This window comes from Gossypium hirsutum, chromosome A08 (genome assembly GCF_007990345.1).
Source record: "Gossypium hirsutum isolate 1008001.06 chromosome A08, Gossypium_hirsutum_v2.1, whole genome shotgun sequence".
NCBI classification, from domain to species: domain Eukaryota; kingdom Viridiplantae; phylum Streptophyta; class Magnoliopsida; order Malvales; family Malvaceae; genus Gossypium; species Gossypium hirsutum.
In genome coordinates, this window is record NC_053431.1 from 113,344,882 (window position 1) to 113,372,820 (window position 27,939).

The window sequence follows — 27,939 nt, forward strand, 5'->3', positions numbered from 1 at the left end:
TCATAAATTCAGCAGTTGAAAAGGTTTGGGTTTTAGAAATACAAACCGTAAACTCTGAGCTATTCGTCGATAACTTTATCTTTTCCTTTATGTTTTGAGGAATCCGAGTCGATGTTAGCTATGATTAATATAAATACACCAATCCACAATTATTTTCACATTCAATTGCTAATTTATGCGACTTTTTCATTTTATTCAATTTAGTCCCTAAGACCGGGACTAGCCTAACTTTCACATTTAACCCAAAATTTTTACATCAATTTCACTCTAAACCAAATTTAACTCCCTATTGCATAATTTTACCCCTAAATTTTGATTTTTTTTCAACTTAGTTGCTATTATTCAGAATCAACAATTAATTTCACAATTTAGTCCTTTTTCACTTCTAACCTAAAATTCTATCAAATTAATCCCTAAAGCTTTAACTACTCAACAATGGTAACATCTAAAATATTTAATAGTACCAAAAAATAAGACATGGATCAGCTAGTTTGAGGTATTGAGATTCCGAAAACATAAAAATTACAAGAAAAAGACTAAATTGCACTGACCAATTTTGAATTTGAAATTTTTGAACCAAAGGCCAAATGCTGCTCTTCTTTTCTTCAATTGTTTTCAATTTGCATGAAGAATAAAATAAAGAAATGAGTTTTGGTTCTTTTTATTCCACTATCCAAATTTTAATCATTATATAATATTAATTAACATAATAATAACTAAACTTTATAATATATAAAATACATATGTTATAAAGTCATAACCGGCCACTAATAAGATCACATATCTTATGGTCTATTTATTATGTAAGTGCTATATATTTAATTCTATTTTTAAATTGACTTTATTCAATTATGCGATTTAGTCCTTATACCCTAATTAAACACTCTTTTGTCGAAATTACCTAACCGAAATTCAATTCACTTCTAATATAACTCTGTAAATATTTAATAAAAAAATTTACGAATCTGATTTATGAAAATAAGGTTCTGATACCTCAATTTCCAAAACCAATGACTTTAGAATCGATACACTTATAACTTGTCTAACTTTCCAAATAACCAAAATTATTAGACCCAACTTTAGTATAATATTGTAATACCCTCATAAATATTAATAAATAATGTTTACTGACTCTATTATCAGGAAAAAAAAAGAATTTTGAAACCACCGTTTCCTACATCGCTGACTTTCGGGTCGTTACACCAATAGTCATAGTGTCAATTAAAATGACAAATGATTGCTTGAATAAAACTAGTCTCTAAGGTCATATAGGACAAGAATTTGGACAAAGCAAAGCTATATCTTTTTCTAAGTTAATTAGATTGAACCAAGCTCTAATATCATCATTGTACTCACAAGTAAAGAAAAAAAACAAAGAAAAGAGTTATTTTTTTTTCACTCAAATGAAAAGAAAATGAATTCATGATTTTATTCCTTATAGTTTCAACTTTTTATAAACATTACATTAACTAAAAATAGTATAAAAAAAAGAGAAAGAAATAAGCTCAACAACTAGTTAATTTTTAAATATTAGTGATAGTTTGTTATTCACCTAATAAATTCCAACAAATCTCAACAATTATAACACACTTACGATGGGGTGAAAAATAATGTAACAAATATATTAAAAAATATATGAAAACAAATGTGGCTTTAATTAGGGGAGAGCAATTTTTGGTTTAAACCGTGAAAAATGACTAAACTAACCCAATTTGTTTAGCTCATCTTGGTTTGGGTAGTTTTCAGTCGTGGGTTCTATTTTGTTGGTTATCTTAATCAGCTATCGATTTTCAAATTTTCAAATCGACTTGACTAAAAAAATCGATTTAATTTAATATTTTTAATTATTTTTATAATATATAAAATGAACGTATATTATTCAAGTCTAATGATCCAACCGAATAACTAAAGTTGTTTAATCGATCAAACCTACATATCTAAAGTTAGTTCAGTTATATTGGTTCTTAAGCTCTAATTCGATTAGGTCGACTTTTTTAGATTATGGTCGGTTAAGTCGGTTTAATAAAAAATAACAAATGCTTTACCCTATCTTTAGTTGAAATGGTAAAGTTGAGGAAAGAGAGATTTTGAGGTATTGGGTTTAAATCCTATCATTTGCATATATTTTTATAAATTGCATGTAAAAAGACAAAAACAAGTACCCTCAAAATTTTATTTATTGCTTTATAAAAATGTTGATTTTTTTTAAAAAAAATTTTACAACTAAACTAGGATCTTATTGAAAGTGACAACAACTTAACCAAATATTTTGGGGGTGTTTGGTAAACAGAGTTTTGAACTTTTTTTAGCTGATTTGGGTACAAATGGAGGATTGGATAGTCAAACCCACTAAGTGTAATGTTTGATGAATGGAGGTTTGCAATAACGTATTAAGCTAAAACCTCCAAAACAAAAAATAAATAAAAAAATTAGGATGGACAACTTTTTTCAACAGTTGATTGGGAATGAAATATGTGAAATGACATATCTGACTATACTTGCTCAAAAAGTACGCCTTTAGCCACATGCTCTCAAACTTAATAGGGGTGCTAAGATATTAGTAGCCTCCAGTTTTCCATTTTCACTTTCACCTCTGAAGTCTAAAGTAAATCTCAAAAACTCCACCGTGAATCTACAAAAATCAACATTGCCGCAAAAAATTTTCAATCGAACCCATTCATCATTGAATATTTATGTACTCTTAATTTATTTTCAACTTACTTGTGTAAAATAATTTCTTATGCAACCTTATATTAATTGAAATATGCTACTTATTGTGAGTGTGACATAACTATCAGTAATTTACATACTAAGAACATGACATAATTATCACTAAGAATATAGTTTACAATTATATTGATACACTGTTAATATTTATCAATTTCCATAAGGTTAATATTTGCAAATAAGGAACTGAAGAATTTTTTATTTAAATTTTCAAAAATATTCATTAAATAATTTCCGTAATGGATGTTTTATTTCCTTAGTAATAGTGTTTTATTTCAATAATTTCACCCAATATTAAAGCATTATAAACAAATAAATACTTAACAATGTGCCATGCTCTTATTTGTCATTTTACACTTATCAGTTTTTAACTATTAGTGTCGTTTTATCGAACACTTTTAAATAAACATTTAATAGAACCAGTTGGTCAAACCAACCACTTGAATTAGCAATCAACTATGAATAACCAATAGAGAGAGTATAGATAAATTTATGAGTAACCAAACTAATAATGTAGTGACCAATTTTGGCTCGGGCACGCTAAAAAAATCCCAAACCTATAATAAATAAATAAATAAATAATAAAATTATAACAGTCCCTTAAATACTTAAAGTCCAATTACATAGCATAAGCCCAATTGCATGACCCCATTACTAATACTTTAGTCCCATTACAAAAAAACCAGTAGCCCTACAGCCCAAATATGAACACCCCAAATGGCCCAGAAATTTTAGAACCTTAGGGTTCCTTCCCATGCGCCGCAACCAGCAACCCTAGCATCCTCCTGGCGCCACGCACCCCCCGTACACACGCCAGCACCACCCTGTACACCTCGAGCCAAGGGCCAACGCACAGTCCCGTACTCGTACCTGCAAAGGAGAACAGACAAAAGCAGCAAAGACAAAAAAAGAAGAATTGTATTTTCATTTATTTATTTATTTATTTTACATTCGGCTATAAAAGCCTATTGATTTTCGATTGTAAAGTTTTTTTTTTGAGAGAAACACACAAATACAAACACAGACAGCAAATCAATAGAAAAGCAATAGAACAAGAAGGTGATCTTTTCGAACTCCTCGTGCTTTTTTTTCTTTTCTTTTTCGCATCTGTTTCATATTCCTTTCGCTTTCATATGTTTCTGTATAATAAAATAAAAGAGGGAGAGTGAAACTTTACCTTTGCGTACGAGCTATTGAAGACCTCGTCTCCTTCGCTGAAATCGAAGTCGGAGATGGGATTTCGGGGCTTAAATCGATGAGTTCCACGCTGGAGTGAATGAAAGAGCAAAAAGGGGGGGTCACCGAAGGTCGTCATTCATCGTCGCAGTGATGAAATGATGGCCGAACGACGCAGAACCTTTGGGTTCCCCCTTTCCCCATTGCTTTGATTGAAATGCCTAGGGTTTTCAGGGGCCTTGTCCTCTTTTATTCGGTGATGCGAAACGGTGCCGTTTAAGGCATGATCTGTAGCCTTAAAACGACACCGTCTAGAGAGCCTGACCCGACCCGTCCCCAGGTGCCCCGAGGACCCGCGCGTTTTCGTAGTGAGGGTTATTTACAGGCTTGGTCCCTTCCTTTTAGCCCCATTTTCAAATCAATTAATATTCGTATTTTTTTCTTTTTAAATTTTACCCATAATTTGCGTGTGTTTTCAATCAAGTCCGCATTTTAATGCTGCATTGTGAGGACTGGAATATTTCCAGTTTAGATCCTCCTGCATTATCGCGCCTCGCGCATAGGTCCCTTTTTTTATTAGCACCATTTTCTTAATTTTCCCCTCTTGTTTTAGCTTAATTTCGATTAAGTCCTTTAGTTCATAGCCCTTTTGTGTGTTCTTAATTAATTATTTTTAATTTTAAGTCATGGTTATTCCATTGTTGTAAACTGTTCTCTTTTAGCAATCCTAGTATCATGTTTTGTACATTTTAAATATTGGTTTCATTTATATATATATTATAACAATGTTAATCTATTTTTATACATAATGGCTTTTGACTCTATAAATATATCATTGCATTTCAACATTTTTTATTTCAAACATGCTTTATATATGTTTCACATTGGATTCAAAATTATTTTGTATCCATTTATATTAGTGCATGCTTTTGATTCATACAAGTTATTGAGTATGTATATACATTATCTATAAATTTGCATGTACTTACCTTTAGACAAATACATTCTTTCTTTTGAATCCATGCGTGTATATATATAAACCTTATGTATATTTTCATTAAAAAATAAATATACTTTGCACACATTAGTATGTTTTTAGTCACATTCATTTTATAATATGTATCAAGTATATATATCCCTAGTTTTTTAAATAGATTTAAAGTGTCTCAATTCATTAATTCGCATGTCGTATAAATTATTGGTTCATTAGATCGCCTTTGTTCCGACATCGTTTTATACTACTTTGACTCTTAAATTCTATTCCGTTTTGCATATATTTTGTCGATTGTTCTATATTGTAGCATATACATTCTCATCGCGTGGTATTCATCCTGTTGATATGTCAATTATTATTACGCGATTGAAATTAGGTTAACTTAGACTAATTATATTTAATTACTTGTTCTGCTAATTGATTAATATTTTCATTCGTTAAGCATTGCGTTTCGCATGTACATATTACCCCATTCATTGTTTTCCTTTTGATTTTTGAAATGTGGTTCTAAAACCCAATTTTTTACGATTAATGTCATCTTATTCCAAATCGAATTAATATGTTTTTAAGTATTCATCCAAAAATTCTTCAATACGAAGATGAAATTTGATGTTCGGCAATTCGCGGAATCGTGCCCTAACGTGTTGGGTTGCAATTTCGCATTTGCTCAAAATAATCGAATTTCCCTTCGAAATTTCATTCATATCTTTTAAAATCCCTTAAACGAAGATGAGATTTGATGTTTGGCAATTCGCGAAACCGTGCCCTAACGTGTTGGGTTGCAATTTTGCATTTGCTCAAAATAATCGAATATCACTTTAAAATTTCGTTCATGTCTTTTAAAATCCCTAAAACGAAGGCGATATGTGATATTTGGCAATTCGCGGGATCGTGCCCTAACGTGTTGGGTAGCAATTTCCCGATTGTTTAAAATAATCAAATATCCCTTCAAAATTTCACTCGGGTCTTCTAAAAATCCTTTAAAATGAAGGCAATACTCGGTGTTTGACAATTCGGGAATCATGCCTTATCGTGCTGGGTTGTGATTTCTCGTTTGTTCAAAACAATCGAGTATTCATTTAGGTCTTTATTCATAATTATTAAAAACCTTTCAAAACGAAGGTGATGTTCGATGTTTGGCAATTTGAGAATCGAGCCCTATTGTGCTGGGTTATGCTTTTTTCATTTGCTCAAAACTATCAAGGATCCCTTCGGAATTTCACTCATAATTTTTTAAGGTGAGGCAATGTTCGATATTCGGAAATTCGAGGAATCGTGCCCTACTGTGCTGGGTTTCTTTTTTTCGTTGGACCAAATAGTCGGGCATCCTTTTGTCAATTTCAAATTATAGACTTACAGACGTCGAAACAAGAAGAATTTTGATAACCCACTTGGGTTATACAAACGTTATTAAAACAGGGAACCACATTTTAGAAACATTCTTAATTTTAGACATAAGGACAGTATTTAATCGATTTGGTACCAATTTTGGGCGTAGTGAGGGTGCTAACCCTTCCTCATACATAACCGACTCCCGAGCCCGTTTTCTCACACTTTCGTAGACCATAATCGGTGTTTTAGTAAACCAAAAATGTTTTATTAAAATAACCAAATTCTTAGGTGACTCAATCACACCTAAACAAAAAGGATTGGTGACGACTCCATATTTCTATTTTCCAAATAGTCGATTTCCTCCTTTTTTTTAAATTTAAAATATTTGAATAAAAATGGTGGTTTCGACAAATAATAAAAGCAATTAATTTAATTTATTATTTGACTTTTTATTTAAAAGATAATATAATATTAAAATAAAACAAGAAATTAATAATTTGTTCTCTATAACCTTCATCTACTTATCTTTTTCTATCGTTTTTTCTTCAAGAATTCAATTCAATAGATTTTAATATATGTTTTAGTCACAAAATTTGCAAACAAGAGTAGTATTATTATTCAATGTAAGAGTCTTGATTGAGTCTTTGCATGGCGATAAGATAAGATAAAAAACAAAGCTACAAAATATGGGAAAAAGAAAAGGATGGAAATGTTAGATCAAGCAATTGATAACTCCTAAGAAAAAAGTCTTTTTATAATTATTTCGGATAGAGGCGATAAAACCCAAGTTTAATTTGATAGTGAAAGTTTTAGTATTATATCATCACATAGAATTTGGCCACATGGATGATCAAAGTTGGTCGTATTCATCGATTTATCCCATGTCTAATCTGAAAATAGGACAACAGAAGATGATGATTCACGTATGTTGAAGGGTTTTTCCTTTTTGGTACGGTTGTTTAATCAGTAGCTTAGACTGTAAGTGTAATTAAATGATAGTCATCAAGTAAGCATGACTTGTCAAAATTGGGTACTTAATCATCATATATATTTTGATAGGAAAAAAAAAAAAGGCTAAAAGTTGATGGGACTGAGAGGCTAGAGTATAAAGCAAAATATGCCGAAAAGTTAGAAATTTTGTGTTCACTTTTGGAAAAGGATGGGTCTTAATTTGCCATTACCCTATTATTTGGTTACTTAAGAAAGTGTAGGTCATTAAGAAAATGATTCACTTGTATTGAAGTCAATTTCCTTATACAAGTGGAGTAAATTCTTGAGGAAGATGCAAATACTATATATTAATGTAGTCCCACCATGTAACATAATCTTATAAAACTAAAACATTTAATATATTTCAATCCGCGGAAGCTTTCGAGTGTCACTATGTATAGTTTCTCTTATAGATTATTTTGGGTTTAAGTTTTACAATGTATGAACTTTATTTGAATGCATTTTGTTTTTTAATTTGTTGTACTTTATGTTCATTTGGTTATAATTCGGCATATAATATGATTGTACTTGTAGTTGTAGGGAGATATTGCTTTTAATCAAAACTAGAATATTCCCTTCACTGTACTTTGGAAAATTATATTATATTAAAATTTGAGAAATTATTTGGTACATTGTCTAGAATTTTTAAACACTACAAGTAAAGTTAATGAGTTGATAAGTGTTCTATAAAAGTATAATAAAATATTAAAAAATAAATATTTGTTATTCAAAAAAAGAGACATGTCAATATTTTAAAATTACTAGTGAAATACTATATATATATATATTACGAATGTACGAAATATTCAACTTAAAATTTTAAATATCATACAATAATTATACATGGTAAATATAATGATTCATTTCTTTTTAATATTAAAGTTAGAATGAAATCATTATCACAATCTAAATACAAATTAACAAGATACGATATAAAAATAATATGAAAAATTAACTAAATACAAACTGGCACAAAAATAACAACAACACAATACATGCTGATCAAAATATATAAATTATTAATTATTAACGTTTTAAAAACTTTATAAATTTATAATATTTTGAGCATAAAAAAATTAATACCAACACATCAAAATACATTTTTTTTAAATTGAATTATTATGAAAAAATATATAAAATATGTTACGAATAAGACACAATGTTAACTTAAATTTTTGTTCTCTAAATTAAATCATTATACAAAATATGAAATCAATTAAGCGAGAGCATAAAAATTAATTGAAACACAAAAGTCAAAACATGATTATACCAAAATATTCATAAATTTAATTATTAGAAATATAAAAATATTTTGGACTATTCCCCTCTGACATTAGAAATATCATCAATTAATTGTTGACCAAATATAAATAATTAATGATAAGTACTATATAGTTTAGTTAGAATTAATATAAATAATTTGTAGTAAATACGGTGTGTCAAAATGTATGGGGAATTATCTTCCATCAATAAAATTTTTAGATTATTTAGATGAGTTTTGTAAAATATTATATAGGGTAAACTATAGTAGTCACTTAATTATGTTTTTTTTTACCTAATTATAAAAGGTTACAAAATAGTCACCTAACTATTAGTTAATTTCTTTTTTGATCAATCAACTATTTAATTTGGCCTTCTTTTGTCACCCAACTATTTTAGATTTTTAGATATTTCAATTTTTACATTAGCCACCACTAAAGATAAAATTGAGTAATTGAATGATTATTTTTGTAACTTTTCATAATTGGGTGATCAAAAAATTCATAATTAAGTGACTTCTACTATAATTTACCCTCATATAAATATTTCAAAAATAAAATGTATTATTATTGCATAAAAATAAACTTGTTAAACTAGGTGTGGAAATACATAAAAATAATTGAATTAGGAGAATGTGAATGTGATTATAATGATGACTTAAACATGTCCTACATGTATAATTACCAATTACTTCCAAACTCAATTTAGTGGTGTTATGAAAAAAAGGTGGTGAGGATGCAGAATAGGGGTAAATGGGTTTTAATGAAAGGAGGGTCCACTTGTTTTATGGGTAACGGAGGCTCAAAGCTAAATCTCATTTAAAAGACATTGATTTGGGGGACTTGTTGGGACCCCCTTAAGTGGCAAGTTTCAGGCGGCATTTATGTATGTAATTGCTTCCAGGGAAAAGAGGTGAGTTTAATAATGGGATGGAAGTGCTCAAAAGTACTGAGCAGAAGTGGGCCTCTTTGTTCAAAACAAGCCCAACGTGGGTTGTTCCCTCCCCCTTCTCACACTATTTCAGATTGGGGTTTGTACGGATGACCAAAAATCCGATTTTCTCCAACTGCATTGATGAAGTCGTTAATTAGTTTATAAACCCTTAAAAAAATTGATAAAAACATGCTCCCATCATTCTCGTAAAAAATAAATTAATTTCAAGTAAAATTTAACAATAATTAATAACTATTTATTTGAGATGACATAAAAAAAAAAAACTATCCACCTAGCTTAAGCTTAAACCTTATATCTCTTGCTCCACTTCTGTGCCCAAAACCATTAATTAGATTAAACTCAGAAATTAAAGACTTAAAAGATGGAGGATGAGAAAGAAGAAGAAGCAAATTAGGAAAGAGGAGTTGGTTGGTTAAGACTTCAATCTCATGCCCTCTTCCACAAAATTGCCTCAAACATTAATAACAATCCAGCATCTCAATCTTTGACTACAGAGAATCACTTTAACAAAACTGGAATTAGGCCTTGAAAACAAAATTTGCAACCCTTTCAATTATTTTATTGCAATAACAGTTAAAACATTTCGACTTTTGCAGCGATGTTGAAACCAAATAAGAATAAAAAATAAAAATGAATAACAAGCTATTTTATTAGGTGTGATATTCTAACCGAAATCCAATCATTAACTCTGTTACTAATTGTTATTAATTTTTCACTTCGGAAATTAGTCTCAATATTAAATACCTTTTTACTAAAGAAATCAAATACTACTTATATATACTAAAGTCAAATTCATATTTGAAAGAACCCATTAAAAAAAAACAAACAAAAATCATCGTTAAATCACTGAACTAAGATGTAAGTCGATCAATTAAAATGTGAAATTGATCCGTTAATTATACATTTTTCCTTTCTCTAATGGGCAAATTACCCGTCCCTCCGAAATTGGCCTAAGGTGTCAAAGACTGTCATAAATGAAACCCCAACTGAAAATCACTAATTTCATCTTCTTCCTGGTCCCGGAAAAGCTCAGCTTCTGCACTTTAAATTAAAATATACTACAAGTCCCTCTTTATCTTTTATAAATTTAAAATTTACTCCTATAATTTTATTTCTAGAAATTTAACCCCACTTTTCAGGTCAATATTTTAAAAAAAATTTCAAAATATCACACCAATAAATTTAACAATCTAAAAAATAGAAATTATTATTGTTTTGTCAAAAGCTCAATTTCATGTTCAAATAGCCTTCACCTCAACTTGAATAATATGTCTCTTAATCTTTTACTTCTATAACGAACTCGGAAAGAAACAGAGAAGAGTTAGGAACATCACCATAACCAAAAGGCTTAATCCACGATTACATTCCTTCCCCTTCATTAACTACGTAAAACACCAGATATTAGTGGATAGTCATAACATGTTTAACATATCGTATAAGCCACAAACTCATGTAATGTGCTGCCAATGTAAGGCCACCAAATTGATACAGATAACCAATATCAGATTATAATGAACACTGAGTAGATGGTAATACACAAGAGCAAACAGCGATTAAAAAATCATCATCATCATCATCATCATCAACATCAAGTACAGTACAATGGAGGGTATATCTAAAAGGGAAATTTAATAGATACTCTACCAAGAATGAATTTTGGATGAAAGGCGACCCCCAGGAAAAGGCTGCTACGTTGAAAATGAACACTTGCTGGTTTGCAAATATGTTTTTATGGTAATTCTTTTTCAACATATAAAAGAAAGGCTCTAGAAACATGATTACTTAAAAGAGGACTGTCAAACTATACCTGATCTTTCAAAAGCATTACTTCCATAATAGAAGCTTGGCGATAAAACTTGCAACAACTATGGCTTATGGATCTTGAACCCAAATACTCTTGGAACGTAGCTTTGAGATGCCTTCTGTGGCTTCAGGTGCCCGTATGTCATCAGGAACAGGTGTGGAAATGTGGTCCCAAAATAGGCTCCGTCAATGTCTTATATAGAGTTAAGGTATCTCATCTAAATCTCAAAGCAAAACATGGCAGGGTCAAAGTTGGAAATATGAACATTGATCTTATGCCAGTACATCATCAGACCATTCATGTCAACATGATGTATTGGCAGATAGTGACCTGAAATTTACTAATGACTGTATTAGTTCCCATTGATTTTATATCCTTATGATCATCAAATTGATAATGGTTCTGCATCTCCGGTGGACCAGTTCATGACATTTTTGCAGAAAAATGGAACCCCCCTCCTCCTACAATATCTCAGGCATTTCATATCCAATGAAATTTTTTCTCTTAATAAAATTATACGTAATATCAAAATATAATTTTTATTTTTTTTTAAATCTTACATTGACATTCTAAATAGGTAGCCTAGAGGAGTTCTCAGGAAATGAAACAAGTAGTCCTAGGAAGTATCCACGATGTTCAGAGAAGAAACTTATGGCCCTAATGCAGAAAATGACAAAAATAATATATGAATGTCTTTTTTTATTTTAAATTAACAATCATAAACGCATAGAAGTGGCAAGAAGGAAAGTATATTTATGACATGCATGTTATCTCCCTACAAAATCCATGCAACAAGAAGAAAAAACACAAGTTCAATGGCCAAAAGGATACTGCCTTGATACTTGGACCGAGGGTAGTAGATATCTTCACATCTAGGGCAGTATATTTTTACGGTGCTTGACCGAGGGGTATCTGATTGACCAGCTGGAAGACAAGGTTGTCCACAGCAATAAACCCTGGGGCATCTTCCAAAATCATAGTTCTTGTACTTATCTAGCTGTAGAAGTTTAAACAACATTATTCTAATCTAGTTGCCAATTTCACACGCGCGCGCGCGCACACACACACACGTATATATATCAAAACATGAAAGTATCACATCAAACATGATGGCGGACATCTCACCATAGCAGCCATTCCTTTGCTTGTCAATATGTATCTGGCATGAATCAGACCGTAAAGCATCTCCGCTGCAGATTCAACTAATTCATTTTGCTCCTCTGTAAACATATCTCCTACCGATTTCAGCCCCAACACAAATTACAGATCCAAGAACATAATAAGAGAAAGGAGACTTGCCATGTTGCTAGATGACATAAACAGTATGTTTCACTCTAATTAAATTATTATTATCAAGAACATCATATATAGCAAAAGTTTAAACTTTTAAGGTCGTCAAGATCTAAACACAGCCAGATTAGAATAAAAGCATGTCATAAAACTATATGCTTTGAAGAATGTGAATGAGACTAGCATTAACACTCTCAAGTCTCCAAAAACTAAAAGCAGAATGGAACAAAAGGCTTCAACAAGGACAGGATGGAACAAAATTTCACACATCCAAACAACTTAACCTCAGGAGAAACTAACTGTAAGCTTACCATGGGAAGATTCAACGTCCAAAATCAAATCAAGCGCATAATCATAATAAGGAACTTGGCTGCTTAGCCCACAAAGGTTAAAATCATCTTGGATGTAGTCATCATCAACTTCACAAAAGAATTCATTTCCACGTAGGTTGCAAAACCATGAAATCCAAGACGTGTCATCTCCATCAGAACCACTAACATCTGACTCTTCGCTGTCTGTTTCAGATTCATCTGCAACCATTATAACCAAAATTTTGCATCAACAAATGTCCCTAACAAGTGAAATAGAAAATCAGTGTCACCAAACATCAAAAGATAATAACCCTCACTCTGAAAACATGGTTCAAATCATGAATTAAAGTACACTTTCATAATTCACAAAGCTGAATGTCTAGAGGTTCATCAACATATATGAATCAAAATTCATTTAATTTTGGAAATTGCCCCTGGCCACTTTTCCCTCGATAAGGGCGTAACACAAAAAGCAAAAACAAACTTATTTTCAAGGAATCAAAACCGATGGTTCATTCGAAATATAAACGCAGATGTTTAGCAAAAAACATTCATATAAATACAATGTTTGGCCAATATCCATGTAATCTCATAACACCAAAAATTGAGACAATTCAAATTAAGAAAACTAGCCTAACAAAGTATGTCTCTTTTTCCAACTTTATAGATAGCAAAGCAATCATCTCATCGAAACTTGGATGTTAGGGGTGGTTTTAGAACCTTTGACCTTTCTGATGTTTTCTGTCTCTCTGAATTTAAAGCATCAGAATATATGAATTATTAATTTGTGTTTCAACAATAAAAACTCAAGAGTTCCATTTATATTCAGTTCCAATTACATGAACAATAAAAGCAAAACTAATGGAAGAAAGAAGAGTAAAATTTTAAAACAGTAAGGTCTAGACCTAGATATAAATTAATGATCACTAAAAAAAACCCAATTTGTCGTCTTTTCTCACAAGAAAAGAGAGAAGTCCGATTTTATTTTAACAAAATAGTCCTAATTCAAGAAGGATATGTTGTTATGTCTATACCTTCAGCGTTGGGTTTGGGTAGAGAAACGGAGCGAGAGTCGCGATGATGATCAGGTGGATGCTTTCCGGGGAAGAGGTAACGTGCAGACTTATCCTTGCCGTTGATCACTCTGGAAGTGGAGGGCGAGGATCGTTCGAGCTGCTTATCAAGCGCCTCGTTGATCCGCTTTCGATCCACAGCCCCCACCTCTCCCTTGGACCCACCAACCGCTCTTTCCCCTCTGTACATCTTCTCTCTATCTCTTATTCTTCTTTGCCGACGATATTAATGGCTTCCGTTATCGCCGATGCATATCGTGAAATGACGGAAATGACCAACCCCTAGGTCCCCCAGAAATCTAGGGTCTTCTGTCTCTCGTTGGGTATTTTTGTTTGGTTTCGATATTGGTCTGTTTTAAAAACGGAGGGATGAGCGATAGAAACAGGGTATTTGTTTCCTCTCTAGATTTTTTTTTTGCTGGATGTGGAAACAAACAGGGTAGAGAGAGAGAGAAAAAGAGTGAAGGGTAATTTTTAGAGAGATAAAAAGGTTAAAATGGGTAGAGAGTTAAAATGTCCGGTGAGGTGAGGTCGCCGATGAAACGGCGGGAGATGGGCTTTAGTTTGTGTTTAAATAGCGGGGGGCATGGCATCTACTCTCGGGTCGGGTCTAATCGCTTCTACATTCTCTAAAAATATCACACGTGGACGTGGTGCATGATTAAGAATTTTTTTTCATTATTAAATAATGAATTTAGAATAAAAAAATTAAATTAATTTTATAATCGATCTACACCAATTTATAATTTAATTAATTTATTCTCCCAACCATCATTGCTACTAGAATTTTCTAAATAAACTTTTAATTGGCATTATAATCGTTATAACTTGAAAACATCAATGTAACAACCTTAAGCGTGTAATATTCTAAGAATATTTTAAAATTTATATAAAATAAAATTTGAATTTACACATTCATTTATTTATAATTCATAAAAGAAATGAGCAAAAAGTGAGATCATCGCTCAAACAAAAATTAAACAATACAATTATTTCATAATATATTTATAGTAAACCAATCAACAAATGATAACATTACTTTAGATGTCTTTGTTTTCTACATAAAACTTAAAATGTTCTTAATATTCAATGATTCTCTCATTTATCATTTTTGAATAAATTCAAGTTAAAATGTATACTATTTTTGTTTTTGTAAGTTAAAACGTTTGAAAAAAAAATGGCCCACAACGAGAAACAATAGTTGAACTCTTCGTTAAAACTACACTCAAATATCAAAGTTCAAATTTAAGTAGTGTCATCTCTCACCCTTTCCCAATTTGTAATATATATAAAAAATAACATTGAAAAGAATTTGCATTTCTTTTTTCTTTTTTTTACTATTTTCATCTTGATGTGTGAAAGTAACCATCAATGGTCCAAAAGAGGCAAAGGAATAACAAAAGAATCTGAAGTGAAGAAGAGTAAATATTGGAGACCAGCTGTGCCAATCCAGCTAATTGGGCAAGTAGGCCAACCCTAGCAAGCCAGCTACATACTGTGTATTGATTCTTGAGATTCTTCATTCTGCACCTGGTTTCATATGTGTCTTAACTCCAATTTAATTCAATTCCATTCGTACCGACATCAACTGTATCTAGTACTATTATATATTGTGTTGGATCATATGGGACACCTCACCAGCTTAAGTTTTCAGCCTATGTTTCCAAATACCGGTCCTACAACATAAAAAAAATGAATGCTTCATTAGCTCTACGACTACTTAAACTTTTGTCTCAGCCATGAATGAAGTTCGCCTTGTCTTTTTTGGGGTATGCATTTTATTTTTCTAGTATGTTAAACAACAAGAGGGTACCAGCGACTGTTGGTATTATTAGTCAAATTGTCTTTTCGTTAAAGACACATTCATTCTATGATTTAATGATTGAAATTACCCCCCTACAATTTGGACATTCCATTTTAGGAATTTGCTATATGGATATATAGATATGGTTAGGAATTATGCTATAGGATCTCATCTTTTGCCCATATTCAACTAACTTTTACCTGTATAAAACTCAATAGGATTCTCTGTTGAACTGCACATAAATGAACAATGAATGATGTCCTATAAAATGAATAACTATCCTAAACGTACAATACTCATTTACATTCCATCACTACAATTACTAAGAACTTCATATTTATCTTCTCTACTAGGAAAGTTCAGATAGCTATGGAAATTTTTGTTTCTTTTCCTAATATTATTATATTACTAATGCTCTTTCTTGTATTCAATGTTCTTCCAAAGACGTGTAACTTACTATGCACTAAAATTTTCTCATCTCATAATACTGTTAAACCTAACCTAAAACTTGAGCTCGTATGTACTGCAATTGCAGCCAAGCCAACCCATGAAACTTATGGAACATATTAGTGTACCGGATCAATTAAATGCACTTCTCTCCTGGATTCTGATTCAGTAGAATGGCTACTCGTTAAAATATTGAGCACAATGTCAAGATCAACATTCTGAAGCTTCCCCCCCACCCCCTCTAGATTCAGGAAGATTAATGTCAAGTCCCCTATGTGGTTTCTCAAGCCACACAAGAACAAACTGCTCACCACATTATATGCACAAAAACGATGGTTCACATATTTCTTCAGAGAAGATTTGATAACAACTACCCTTGGTTCTAATGCTGGTCTATCTGAAGAATGGCTACCAACATGAACATGCCATTCCATAACATTTATATAAGAAGTTAGGTACATAAGTAGAAAAAGGTAATCACTAACCACTGCTATAACGAAGAGATATCTGCAAATGTTGGGAGATCAATGGATGTAATTTTCCGTTATTAATCTTCAGCAAAATACTTCTCCTCTGCATCATGGTTAGCTTCCCTAAGCCAGTGATCATCCAAGGTCTCATCGTCATCTATTTTAGAGTAATCTAAATACTCATAATCTTCACCAGAGAGAAACTTCTGCTGCATGATGTAGGTGAATTGATCCATCCTTTCTTGCATTTCTTCTGCAGAAGGTGCTTCTTCGTGTTGCTCCATAGTTGCAGAAGCAGCAACAATGTCATCTCCAAGATGGTCCAAAAGCATCTGAAACAGACAATGCAAGATATCAATGCATGGACAACAAAATTTCACCACGAATACAATGAGCCAGAGTGCCAGACATCTAGTTCCAAACACTGTCTAAACATTCAGAAACACCAACACATCATACTTGAAGACAAAATTACTAGGCAGAGCACAAACAACAGTAATAACCTAAAACCCTTTCATGAAACATTGTTTCTACCAAAGAAACCCAACTAAGAAACTTGTTTAAAAATTGCACGAACAGAGTCAAGTACTTACATCCTTTCCATGGTTGCCTCCATTTTCCATTTTCATTTCATCCTCATCTTCCTCCTCCTCTTCCTCCTCCTCCTCCTCCTCCTCCTCTTCTTGTTGTTGTTGAGGATGGATCTCATTACCAACCCAATCTTTTTGAGCGACACCAAGCCTCTGCTGCTGCTCCCTAATCTTAGCAACCAACCTAGCTTCCTCACACCTCCTCATCAAAGTCTCAGACCAGCGTTCCCCACGCCTGGCCATGCTCCTCCCACTTAAATCCTGAAACCTCCCTAAATATTCATGATGCAAATAAGGCTCCCTTTCCCTCATCGCATCCTCCGAAAAGTAATGCCCATCACACACCAATTTAGTCAAGTAAGCCCGCCTCCGATTCTTGACAGTCACGGACCTCAATTTCAATTCTTCTAAAGTCGGGCTCATCTTGCTTCTAAGATGCTTTAAGTGCCAATTAACCTCATAATCATCGTTAAGTGCATCAAATTCATGGAGCTCATCACAAGTAAGCTGAGACCCATATCTTTCTGCATCGCCAACACCAATTTAGTTAAAAAAAATTACTTTTAACACAATTCATGGAAAAAAAGTGAAATTGAAGGAAAAGGATAGTACCTAAGAAGACAGGGACGTCGCGGGAAAGGAGGTCGTGGAGGATGGATTTGCGATTGGAGGGATCGGAGGCCGAAGATTGAAGGGCGCGTGGGAAATAGAGATTATCGAGAGCCGACAGCCTCTCCGTGATGCTCTCCATCGCTTCTTCGCTAACTTTTCTTTCCATCTGGATCGATTTGGGAACCTTCGAAACCCCAGCTACACCGTTCTATGTTTCTTATGTAAGCTTATCAATGCTGTCGGCTATTCAAGGCGGTTTTTTTTTTCCTGGGCTTGGCCGTTGGCGGGCCTTACCGAAACGACATCATTTTACATCCCAACTCTTTTTCTTTATGAAATTTATGATCACGTGTTGCCCACCTGACTAGTCTCCCGCTCGGACATCGGTCCATTTATTTCATCAAACAGTTCCATTTTGTTTCCCCAGTCGAGTCCTTGTTTATAAACAAAATATACATTTTTTTTAAATTTAAGTTTAATTAAATATTAAAATTCTTAACAATTTAAATAGTAACTCCTACTTTTAGAAACCATTGAAGTTTAATATTTGGAACTTGTATTAATAGCAATAATGCTTCTAGAAAAGCACAGCAGAAATAGCATCTACCTCTCACGAGTTTCATCAATACACTAAAATGGGAGCTATTTAAATCTAATTACCAAAGGACAATTTTTTAACTTATGAATCTACCAAGTTGGGGGGTTTGCCTTTACAAACAAAGGCTGAACTTGGGGGAACTTTATCATGTGTGATGTTCATCTGCAAAATCAAAGTTAGTAAAAATATAAACCATCCTCTTTGTTTTGATCCTGTATTTGAACTATCTGAATTACAAACTAACAAATAAGTCTGTCGATGACTATGATTGTTCAACGTGATTAGTAATCGCATCAGGGCAAGATTGTGCTTGTAGAAGCTCCAATCGGTTGAATGGTGGTGCGAATTGTAGTATGTAGTCCTCATCTGAATCCAACAAAAGAAAAAGAACAATCACAGAGTCATTATCTAAAATATTAGCTCCATAAGATTTACTAAGATAAGGAACTACAAAAACTTCCATGATGCTCCAAGTTGATTTTCCTCAATCATATAAACTACTATATATTTCTACCAAAAAACAACCAAAGTGGTGAAGTTGAAGCCACAGAGTAGCAAAGTTGTTGTATTGGCATCGCAGACCAAAGGGGTGCTGATGATACTTGATTTTATTCAATCTTATAAACAATTATACATTTCTATCAAAAACAAATAAAGGGGTTCAAGCACATGTTGAAATGGAAATGGAAATTAGAATCTTACTCTCTTTGACTGTTCCGTAAAGCCAGCACAGTACCTCATCAGCAAATGCCAGGCAGACTCCTCCCTAAAGATGAGTTTTAAACAAGCAAATAAGCGACTAATAGCACAATGAGTCAATGAAATTGGAAAAGGGAAGCCATAAAAAGGGGAAAAAACCAGTTCGGAGTATGTATATAGCCTAATACCTTCGTTGCACATGAGTAGTTCTTCACTATCACCCACTTACATCTTTGGGAATACAATTTTTTTAAATCAACTCAGTAGATTATTTGCTGTAATATATAATACCTGCCAGTAATTCTTCATTTTGACTCGATGGGTGATGTCTTTGGTTCTTAGTCTCTCAGTGCGTACAAGTCGCCCTGCATCATCCCTACACCATAACATGTCAATGGAAAAGTTCATATTTAACTGAAAAGAGAAAAAACCTAATACCAACAGCACCGCGGAACTGAACACCACTCAGCATTATTTTTTCAGATAAATACAGCTTAGCACACTGAAACAATTTGTTATTATTTATCTCAAATATGCCTGAGCTAAACTTATTTTATGGAACAAAGTGATTTTCTAGGCAACTGAAGTTAGTACGAAATAACAATAGAAATTACCTAAATCCAATAACAATATAAGGAACACCTGCCAGGAATGATTGAATCTGAGACAATAAAACAACCAAGTTATTTTGTCTGCAAATAAAGGCTAATTTGAAAAGGAAGAATGCCATTTCTCCATAAATAAACCGATGGAATAAGAATATCTTAAAATAAGATATATAATTTGCATGCCAAACTTCAGAGTAAGAAATATTCAGGTCCATTGGCTAAAATAACATACCCAAAACTTCAGCAGTTTCTCTCTTTCATACCTTTCCTCTGTATGATAATCCAACTGCAAAAGCAGAAACATTCATGAGTTACTCAAGTAAACGGATACAATAATGAGAAGGCAGCAAGTGAAGCATTGGGAATCACTAATTACCTCACGACTTGTTTTCAACTCCACATAAAATCTTCTTCCCTCATCTGGTGAATCACAGCAATCCATTTCAGCACCCATCAGAATACGATGAGCCCCTAATTTGGTTTTAATCACCGAACAGTATTCAACATTGGCATCAACATGATGTATCCCTTCACCATCTTCTCTTCTTGGATCTTCAGTGGCAAGGCTCTCAAAACAATACCCCCAATAACATCTAAATTAAAAACAATTCAAAAGTAAAGCACTCAGATCATTAAGTCAATGAAATAAGCAATAAAGGAAATAAGTTGGGTTGCACGCCACCTCGAAGCCTTTGATTTCTTCAAATTGCCCACCCATAGGAAATTTTATTTAAAGAAAGAAGGATAAAAGTAGGAGGGGGAAGTCATAAAAGTTTTGGACTTTTGGTACCTTCGACGATCCAACTCACTTCGTGGTCTCTCAGGCAGTTTATGCACGTCAAGATAGACAACACCATTCCGCTTGTGCACTCCCATTTCCCAAGGCTCATTTCTAATATAAGCAGTAGCCAGTATCTGCATGAAAACAAGACAGCGTCCAGTGAAATACTGTTATGCGCCTTGGCGTAGGATCTAGTCACAGGTCTAGACGAGAAAGAATTCTTGCTTCGACCTATGGTTACTCAAAAGGCAGATTCGTCCTTGACTGAACCCCCTCTCAAAATAACGTTTCTTTTGATAGAATAATTGCTTACCTCTTTATTTCATAGATAAGTAAAACTAAAACTCTTAGTAAAACCTGATATAATAGATAAGTAAAACTAAAACTCTTAGTAAAACCTGATATATAATAAATAAATAAAACTAAAAACTCCTATTGCAATTGAAGTGTCCATATCAAATACATACAAAAGTGGTTTATCATCTATCAAATTCATAAATGAAAACTCAGATAAACGTTGTCCCTCATTAGGTGAAAAATATTAGTAGCATCCAGGATGCTCATATACGAGTGAAAGACTGATGAACATCAGTTCTCTACCCTCGTATCATTCCAAGTTATACAAAAGCAAAGCGGATTGTGAGTGTGCATTCTATCTAGATAAGCAATTACCTTATTAAGATTGTTGCGAAAAGTCTGCAAAAGCATAGGGAATATGGTTAGATTGTATCCTTAATAAAAACCATTAAACTTAGAATTCACAGGTAAAAGAATATCATTTTCCTTACCACAAAATGAATGTTTTGAAGAGGGATATTTTTGTCTCTTATGCAACCAAGAAGGTCACCAAAACCCTCAGAACCTAATTCTGGTCCAGCAAAAATCACAGGGTAGGCTGAATTGATTAGAACTCATACACAACCCCAAAGAAAGGCATAAATAAATGTAAGAAGTGCTTGTAATATGTGCATATCACCACAACACAAGACAATTTCAACATGATCAATTTCCAACTGTTCATAAATAAACCATACCTTTTTTCTCAATAAAGGTATCAAAACCTTGATTGAGATCAGCTCCAATCTCTTCAGTAATAAGACGCTTAAAAAGCCTCTGATGATGTAAACAATAGACAAATATACAAAATGAGCTAATGTGGAAGACACAATATAAGACCTACTGAAAAATTACCATGCTGATATCCATAAAGCTTACCAAGCTGCGGTCATCAAAGTAGACATCTCCACCTTCTACACGGCTATAACAAGCAAGTTCACATGGCTGTCAAATTTAGTTACCACATTTAGCAAAAGGTAGCCCAGGAAAAAAATTACCTGACAACATGTGTATGTGCATGTATATAGAAGTAAAAACTTTACAGGGTATCTAAAGGCGTAAAGTGATTCCAAACAGACAGTATCAATGAAATGATATAGGATTCCAATATGTAAGGTCTATTGACGTTGACAAGAAGATCATAAAAATGTAAATACACCAAATAAAACATATAAAAATCCTGACAACCATTTTCACTATATCTGAAAGGGAAAATGATAATTTGGTATACTCAACCCATAATTAACTAATGAATAATTAAAGAAAATGGAAAAATAATTCACTCACTTCCTGAAAAGCAATGCATTTTCTAGATAACGTCTCTTCACTCTTAGAAAATTTCAGCTCAGAAACGAAACGCTCATCACGATGTCCATTAGCAAATTTGTTTCCATACCCATAACCTTGCCTAGGTGGATAACCAGGACGGCCAAGGATACCAGCTCCTCTATCATTGTGCCAGCGACCCCGTCCAAAACCTCCTCTACCTGGGTTATTAGTATTACGAATAACAGGCAATACTGCAAAAGAATAGTGAGAAAGAAGATTAGTCACCATTTGAACGGGAGACAAAGAAATTCAACAAATATCAATTCAATTGTTTCCTGTATATTACAGGAATTGCAGCCACAGCTAGTCTAAATATTCCTGCATATCATTGTCAAATTTTTTTCCCAAATTTCCTCAAATAAAGCAATCAAATAGCTCATGTTTTCTTCCTGTGATCTTACAATCTAAAAAACATTCAGTAAGCAGATAATAAGGAGTTCATAACATCTCCTATAGCTTATATGTTAAATTTAGCTGTTACTAGCTGGCTAGCTGGTCCTATAGTTAATTACTTAGACATAAAGATTACTCCCTAAAACTAAAAAAATTCACAGAATTCAAACCAAAAGTCTTATATTTTAATATATGATAGAGAAATCTCCTAAAAAAGGAATGGTTGCACTTCAAAATCCCCAATTAAGGGCCGAATAACTGAATCTAATAGAGAAATAATGAAATAAAGAATTACCAGAATAGGGAAAGGCTAGTGCAGGGTTTTACAGACCCAAAGAGATCTTTCTCCTCTTCTTCCTCTTCATACCCAAAAATACTCCTTTCAATATTGTCATTATAATCATAATTATGGGTATTAACATTGCTCACTTCTTCTCCATTTTCCTCTTCTCCTCCGCTGCTAGCGCTTCCACTGGCACTGCTGCTATCTCCGCCGTCGCTTCCGTTGGACGAAGAAGAAGCCGACGACGACGATGAAGCGGAGGATGATGATGAAGATGAATGAGATGAAGAGGATTCACGGGAATCATCGCGATTGTCGTTGTTATGGTCATCTCCAAAGAGGTCCACATCTTGCTCTGAGAAATCCATATCGGAAATTATATGCTTTTAGTTTTGTCTTTCGGTTTCTCTCTTTCTCTCTCAGAACAAAAGGAGCAAAGCGAATTTCTGCGTTTGAGGTTTTAGTCCTTTTTTTTTTTTTAACAGTTCCTTTTGATGTCGACTCGGTGTAAAAACTCAAGCGAGTTGACTCAGTCTATTACAGTACTACATTTTTATTGGGCTTTTATGAAGCAATTTTTGGACCGGATTGGGCCATCTTGAATTAAATCAAAACTTAAATTACTATTTACATAATATTGAAATTTAGGATGGGATTGAAAGGCCGAAGAAGATTATCCCACTCTGGATCGCAACTGTCCGGTTTGCTTTTGTAGCCTACATTTGGCACACATCTGTCCCCTCGTCTATGTAAACCTTCCCTTTGAGCTACGGATTTACTGCCACCTACACCATGTCTTTTACTATTTTTGGTATAAAAAAAATACTTTCCTAAAATGCATTCAACGCTTTCAATTTAACTCTTCTTTCTCAGGTCTTATTTATTGCCAAAGGGTTTTCAATGTCTTTTACCTTAGGTGACTTATGATAAAAAAAAATTAATTATACGTATATGTATTTATGTTTCATTTCATGTTTGTATTTTAGAATATTATAAATTTATATATAATAATTTTGTAGAAGTTAATTATTTTTTTTTGGCATATTTTTATATATTTATCGTATTCATATTGTTTTACATGTTATGTTTTGCATACTTTATCTTAATGGTTTTATTTAGAGAATAATATGTGCATTCATATTATTCCCGTCTTATGTCTTAATATATCTTACATTTTACATAAATTTGTAATATCAATTTAATTTTTTTTTAAAATATATATTTATGTCATATTCATTTAAATTAATAAATTATATAAATTTCTATACCATAATAATTTATTTTCTATAGATAATATTTTTGTATTAGGTTTATGTTATTTTTCATGACATAACATTTTTTATTTACTTAAAAATTTATAATTACGTTTTATACATTAATTAAATATAATATTTAAGATTTTAATATGATTTTTTGAAGCATAGCAAAGGACCTATTCTAGTACATATTATTAAAATTGCCTTCAAATTCAATATATTTGTAGAATTAAATTTTTGAAGAATTTTTTGATTGAGCTTTAGCTCAATTGGTATGAGCATTGTTACTAGTGCAAGAGGATGTGAATTCGAGTGTGCTGAAGCGCATTATCCTCCTATTTATGAGTTAGGAAGGGATTATAGGTAATTCTAGTTATTATGTCAAAAATAGTATATATAATCAGAACCTATAATGAGATTGTTAAAAAAAAAACTTTTGAAGGATTTAATTTTTAGATAACAATGCATGATTAAGCTAAAGCTTAGGTTAAATTTGAAAGATTATTTTGTATAAATTAAAAACAAAAATGTTATTATATAACTAAAGGTAAATATCAAATTTATATATCAACTTTGATTTATTGAAATTTGATATATTGTTGAGAATACTGACACAGAATCAACTGATGAAGAGACTATTTAGGAAAAATGATTTTCTTTTAGAATAGAAAATTGTATCTCATAATTACAAAACTACAGACTTTATAGATTACTTGCTAACCATCTATTAACAAACTAACTATTCTAATAACAAGACTAACCACCCAACTAACTATCAGTTAACTTCTTAACACTCCTCCTCAAGTTGAGGGGTGATATAAATCTTTAACCCCAAACTTGAACATCAAATACTCATGCTGCCTGATTCCAAGTGCTTTAGTCATCAAATCTGCAAGTTGTTCAGTTGTCCTTATATGTTGCATTTGAATCAACCCTTCTCGAATCTTGTCTTACACAAATTGATCTCTATATGCTTGGTGCATTCATGAAATATAAGGTTTGCTGTGATCAAAAGTGTTGCCTAACTGTCTAAAAAAATTAAAGACGTATCAAACCTATTAAGGCATATTTCTTTCAACAAACCATCCAACCAAACAACCTCTGCTACTACTACTGTCATACTCCTGTATTCAGCTTCTGCTAATGAATGAGACACAATACTTTTCTTCTTTAACTTCCATGAAATGAGGGCGTCTCCAAACTTACACAAAAACCAGTAATTGACCTTCTAGATATAAGACATGAAGCCCAATCTGAATCAAAAATGCAACAAGCTGTGGATTATTAGATGTAACTAATAAGATACCTTGACCTAGATTCCTTTTTATATACCAAACTACTCAAAAAGCAACCTCTAAATGATACTTCTTTGGTTTGTGCATAAATTGACTTAAGTGTTGAACTACAAAAGATATGTACGGTCGTGTATTGGTCAAATATAGCAACTTGCCCAAAAGTCGCTGGTATATTGCAACATCAGGAATCAATTCATCACCATTAGCTGTCGGTTGTATAGACTCATTATACTCAATTGAAGTAAGCTTTTGATTCTGTTCAAGAGGTGTACTTGCTAGTTTTGCTTCTCCTAACCCAACATCGGCTATCAATTCTAATGCATACTCGTCTGATTCAGCACAATACCTTTGCTTGATCTTGCCACCTCTATACCTAGAAAATATTTTAGCTCACCCAAATCTTTCATCTTAAAATTATGATGCAGAACCTCTTTAAGCTCACTAATCATATCAACATCACTTCCTCTGATTAGCAAATCATCAACATAAACAAGTAATATAACTATGTTACCTCTTTTCCATTTTGAAAACAATGAATAGTTATATCTACTTTGTGTATAACCTCCTTGCAACAATGTTTCAATAAGCTTTAGATTCCATTGTCGAGAAGTTTGCTTCAAACCATACAACTACTTGAGCAAAGAACACATCTTGTACTCCCCCTATTTGCGAAAACGTTCTGGACTATCCATATAAACGGCCTTATGCAGACCACCTTGCAAAGAAGGCATTGGAAACATCCATTTGGAAAAAAAAAGTGGCCGTCCATCCATAGTAGCTACACTAATGACGGTCCGAACAATAACATGTTTAACCACAGGAGAAAAAGTTTCCTGAAAATCAACTCCAGTTTGCTTATTGTACCTTTTTTCCCACCACTCGAGCTTTAAATCATTCAATGGAAATAAATCATTCAATGTATAATTTGTATGCATTAGGATAAAAATGATCACACTTCTTATGTTTTTTCTTCTCATTTTTCTTTCTTACCAAGCACATTCAAAATTCATCTTCTTTTTACTATTACTTGTTTGGAACATAATACCTATCCAACTTTTAACTAGACTGCAAGTCTCGAGTGAAAAAATACTTTAATGAAAAATCATTATTTACATTTTGGCTTTTGATTTTTTGCTTTTTTCATAAAACTTTTAATTTTTGTTTTCTTTTAATTTAATTTACATATTAATTAAAAATAATACATAATGAATTAGTTATCTATTTTATATAAATAATATATATAATATATAAAAGCATGAGTTTAAAAAAATTAAATTGATGAGAATACTCTTTATTTTTCATTATATTATTAAATTTATAATTAAAATTAATTATTATATTTAATTTAGAATTATGAATTAAAAATTAAATTAAAATAGAAGTTGTGATAATTATACATTTAAAATAATTATAATGTAATAAAAGTTGTGATAATTACACATTAAAAAATAATTAAAATTTAAAATACAATTATTAATTTTAAAAAAAATGTGTTAATTTAAAAATAGAGTTATTACTTGAATATGCATAAAGTAAAGGGAAAAAATTGTAATAATTATAATTATTTTAAGAAAGTTGTGCTAATTTTATTGATGTAAAATAAAGTTATTATAATAAAATTCTAAGCATATTAATTATCGCTTAATTAATATTAGAGTTAATTATGCTATTTAGTTATTATATTGAATAATATTACTTTGCATTAATTACCTAAAGTAAAGATGTATTGTATGTAGAACATGTTAAAAATATTTTAATTATTATTTGAAAATTTTATATTATAATATTTAAATTCATAAAATAATTTATTTTAATTATATTCAATAAATCAAATAAAAATCATATTTTACACTACTTACCGCAATTAAAATTACAATATTTAAAAAATTAAGTAAAAATTAAATGCGTAAAATCGCATTTCATGTTAGAAGCTAATTACATAATAAATTATAAAATTTATTCTTACATACCTTAAAAAAAGATATTTTATATAGTTATTAGGCTAATATTTTTATTATAAAAATTAATATTAATCAATAAAAATAAATCTTATATGAACAATAAAAAGCTAATATATATAATTTTTATAAATTTAATTATTTTTTAATTTTATCTATTGAGTCTTAGCTCAATTAATATTGGTACTGTTGTCAATGCAAGAGCATATAGGTTCGAGTATACTAAAATGTATTATCCTCCTATTTATGGGTTGAGGAAGAGCTATGAGTAGCTCTAGATACAGTTAATTTTATAAATAGCAAATAAATTATTGTGAAAATAAAATAAAATAAAATAAAGAACACACAGATTTTTACGTGGAAACTCTTTTGAGAAAAAAACCACGGGCAGAGGAGAAGAAAATTCAATATGTCGAATTCAAATTATTACAAGAGGAATAGACTATGTCTATTTATAGGCTTGTAAAGCCATATTCTAGTAAGACTCAAATAACTTATTCTAATCTATATCAAATAGATGGAATTTAATAAGGTTTAAAAAACCTTATTCTAAAATAAAATAAAAGAAG

At 31.8% G+C, this 27,939-nt stretch overlaps 3 protein-coding genes and 1 long non-coding RNA gene across 8 annotated transcripts; all 4 read right to left on the bottom strand.

The window, feature by feature from the left end:
• Window positions 1–3,306: 3,306 nt before the first annotated feature.
• LOC107920770 (uncharacterized) lies at window positions 3,307–5,277 on the bottom strand. The gene is made up of 2 exons (XR_001690768.2): window positions 3,905–5,277; window positions 3,307–3,597 (listed from the first exon to the last, which is right to left on the bottom strand). It is a non-coding gene; the product is annotated as an uncharacterized lncRNA (long non-coding RNA).
• Window positions 5,278–10,614: 5,337 nt separating this feature from the next.
• Window positions 10,615–14,595, bottom strand: LOC107919855 (casein kinase II subunit beta-1). Of its 4 annotated transcripts, none has more exons than XR_005899798.1 (6): window positions 13,873–14,453; window positions 12,839–13,057; window positions 12,363–12,457; window positions 12,069–12,234; window positions 11,241–11,429; window positions 10,615–10,815 (listed from the first exon to the last, which is right to left on the bottom strand). XR_005899798.1 is itself a non-coding variant. In XM_016849253.2 (5 exons), the coding sequence occupies exons 1-5, from the start codon at window positions 14,099–14,101 to the stop codon at window positions 11,299–11,301; spliced, it is 855 nt and encodes a 284-aa protein (XP_016704742.2). In that variant the 5' UTR covers window positions 14,102–14,595; the 3' UTR covers window positions 10,987–11,298. The 4 variants fall into 4 exon arrangements, 2 of the variants coding, with proteins under 2 accessions (XP_016704742.2, XP_016704744.2); XR_001690467.2 differs by having other exon boundaries at window positions 12,363–12,472; window positions 13,873–14,450; XM_016849253.2 differs by lacking the exon at window positions 10,615–10,815 and having other exon boundaries at window positions 10,987–11,429; window positions 12,363–12,472; window positions 13,873–14,595.
• A 617-nt stretch (window positions 14,596–15,212) lies between these two features.
• Window positions 15,213–18,203, bottom strand: LOC107919854 (coiled-coil domain-containing protein 97). Of its 2 annotated transcripts, XR_001690466.2 has the most exons (4): window positions 17,835–18,203; window positions 17,226–17,746; window positions 16,648–16,964; window positions 15,213–15,587 (listed from the first exon to the last, which is right to left on the bottom strand). XR_001690466.2 is itself a non-coding variant. In XM_016849252.2 (3 exons), the coding sequence occupies exons 1-3, from the start codon at window positions 17,998–18,000 to the stop codon at window positions 16,710–16,712; spliced, it is 942 nt and encodes a 313-aa protein (XP_016704741.1). In that variant the 5' UTR covers window positions 18,001–18,203; the 3' UTR covers window positions 16,419–16,709. The 2 variants fall into 2 exon arrangements, 1 of the variants encoding a protein (XP_016704741.1); XM_016849252.2 differs by lacking the exon at window positions 15,213–15,587 and having other exon boundaries at window positions 16,419–16,964.
• Window positions 18,204–18,367: 164 nt separating this feature from the next.
• On the bottom strand, window positions 18,368–23,327 carry LOC107919853 (NAD-capped RNA hydrolase DXO1). Its single transcript, XM_041074828.1, has 13 exons — window positions 22,901–23,327; window positions 22,144–22,423; window positions 21,736–21,801; window positions 21,555–21,633; window positions 21,309–21,388; window positions 21,193–21,216; window positions 20,530–20,654; window positions 20,116–20,332; window positions 19,972–20,025; window positions 19,746–19,792; window positions 19,423–19,507; window positions 19,135–19,198; window positions 18,368–18,798 (listed from the first exon to the last, which is right to left on the bottom strand). The coding sequence occupies exons 1-13, from the start codon at window positions 23,227–23,229 to the stop codon at window positions 18,695–18,697; spliced, it is 1,554 nt and encodes a 517-aa protein (XP_040930762.1). The 5' UTR covers window positions 23,230–23,327; the 3' UTR covers window positions 18,368–18,694.
• Window positions 23,328–27,939: the final 4,612 nt, after the last annotated feature.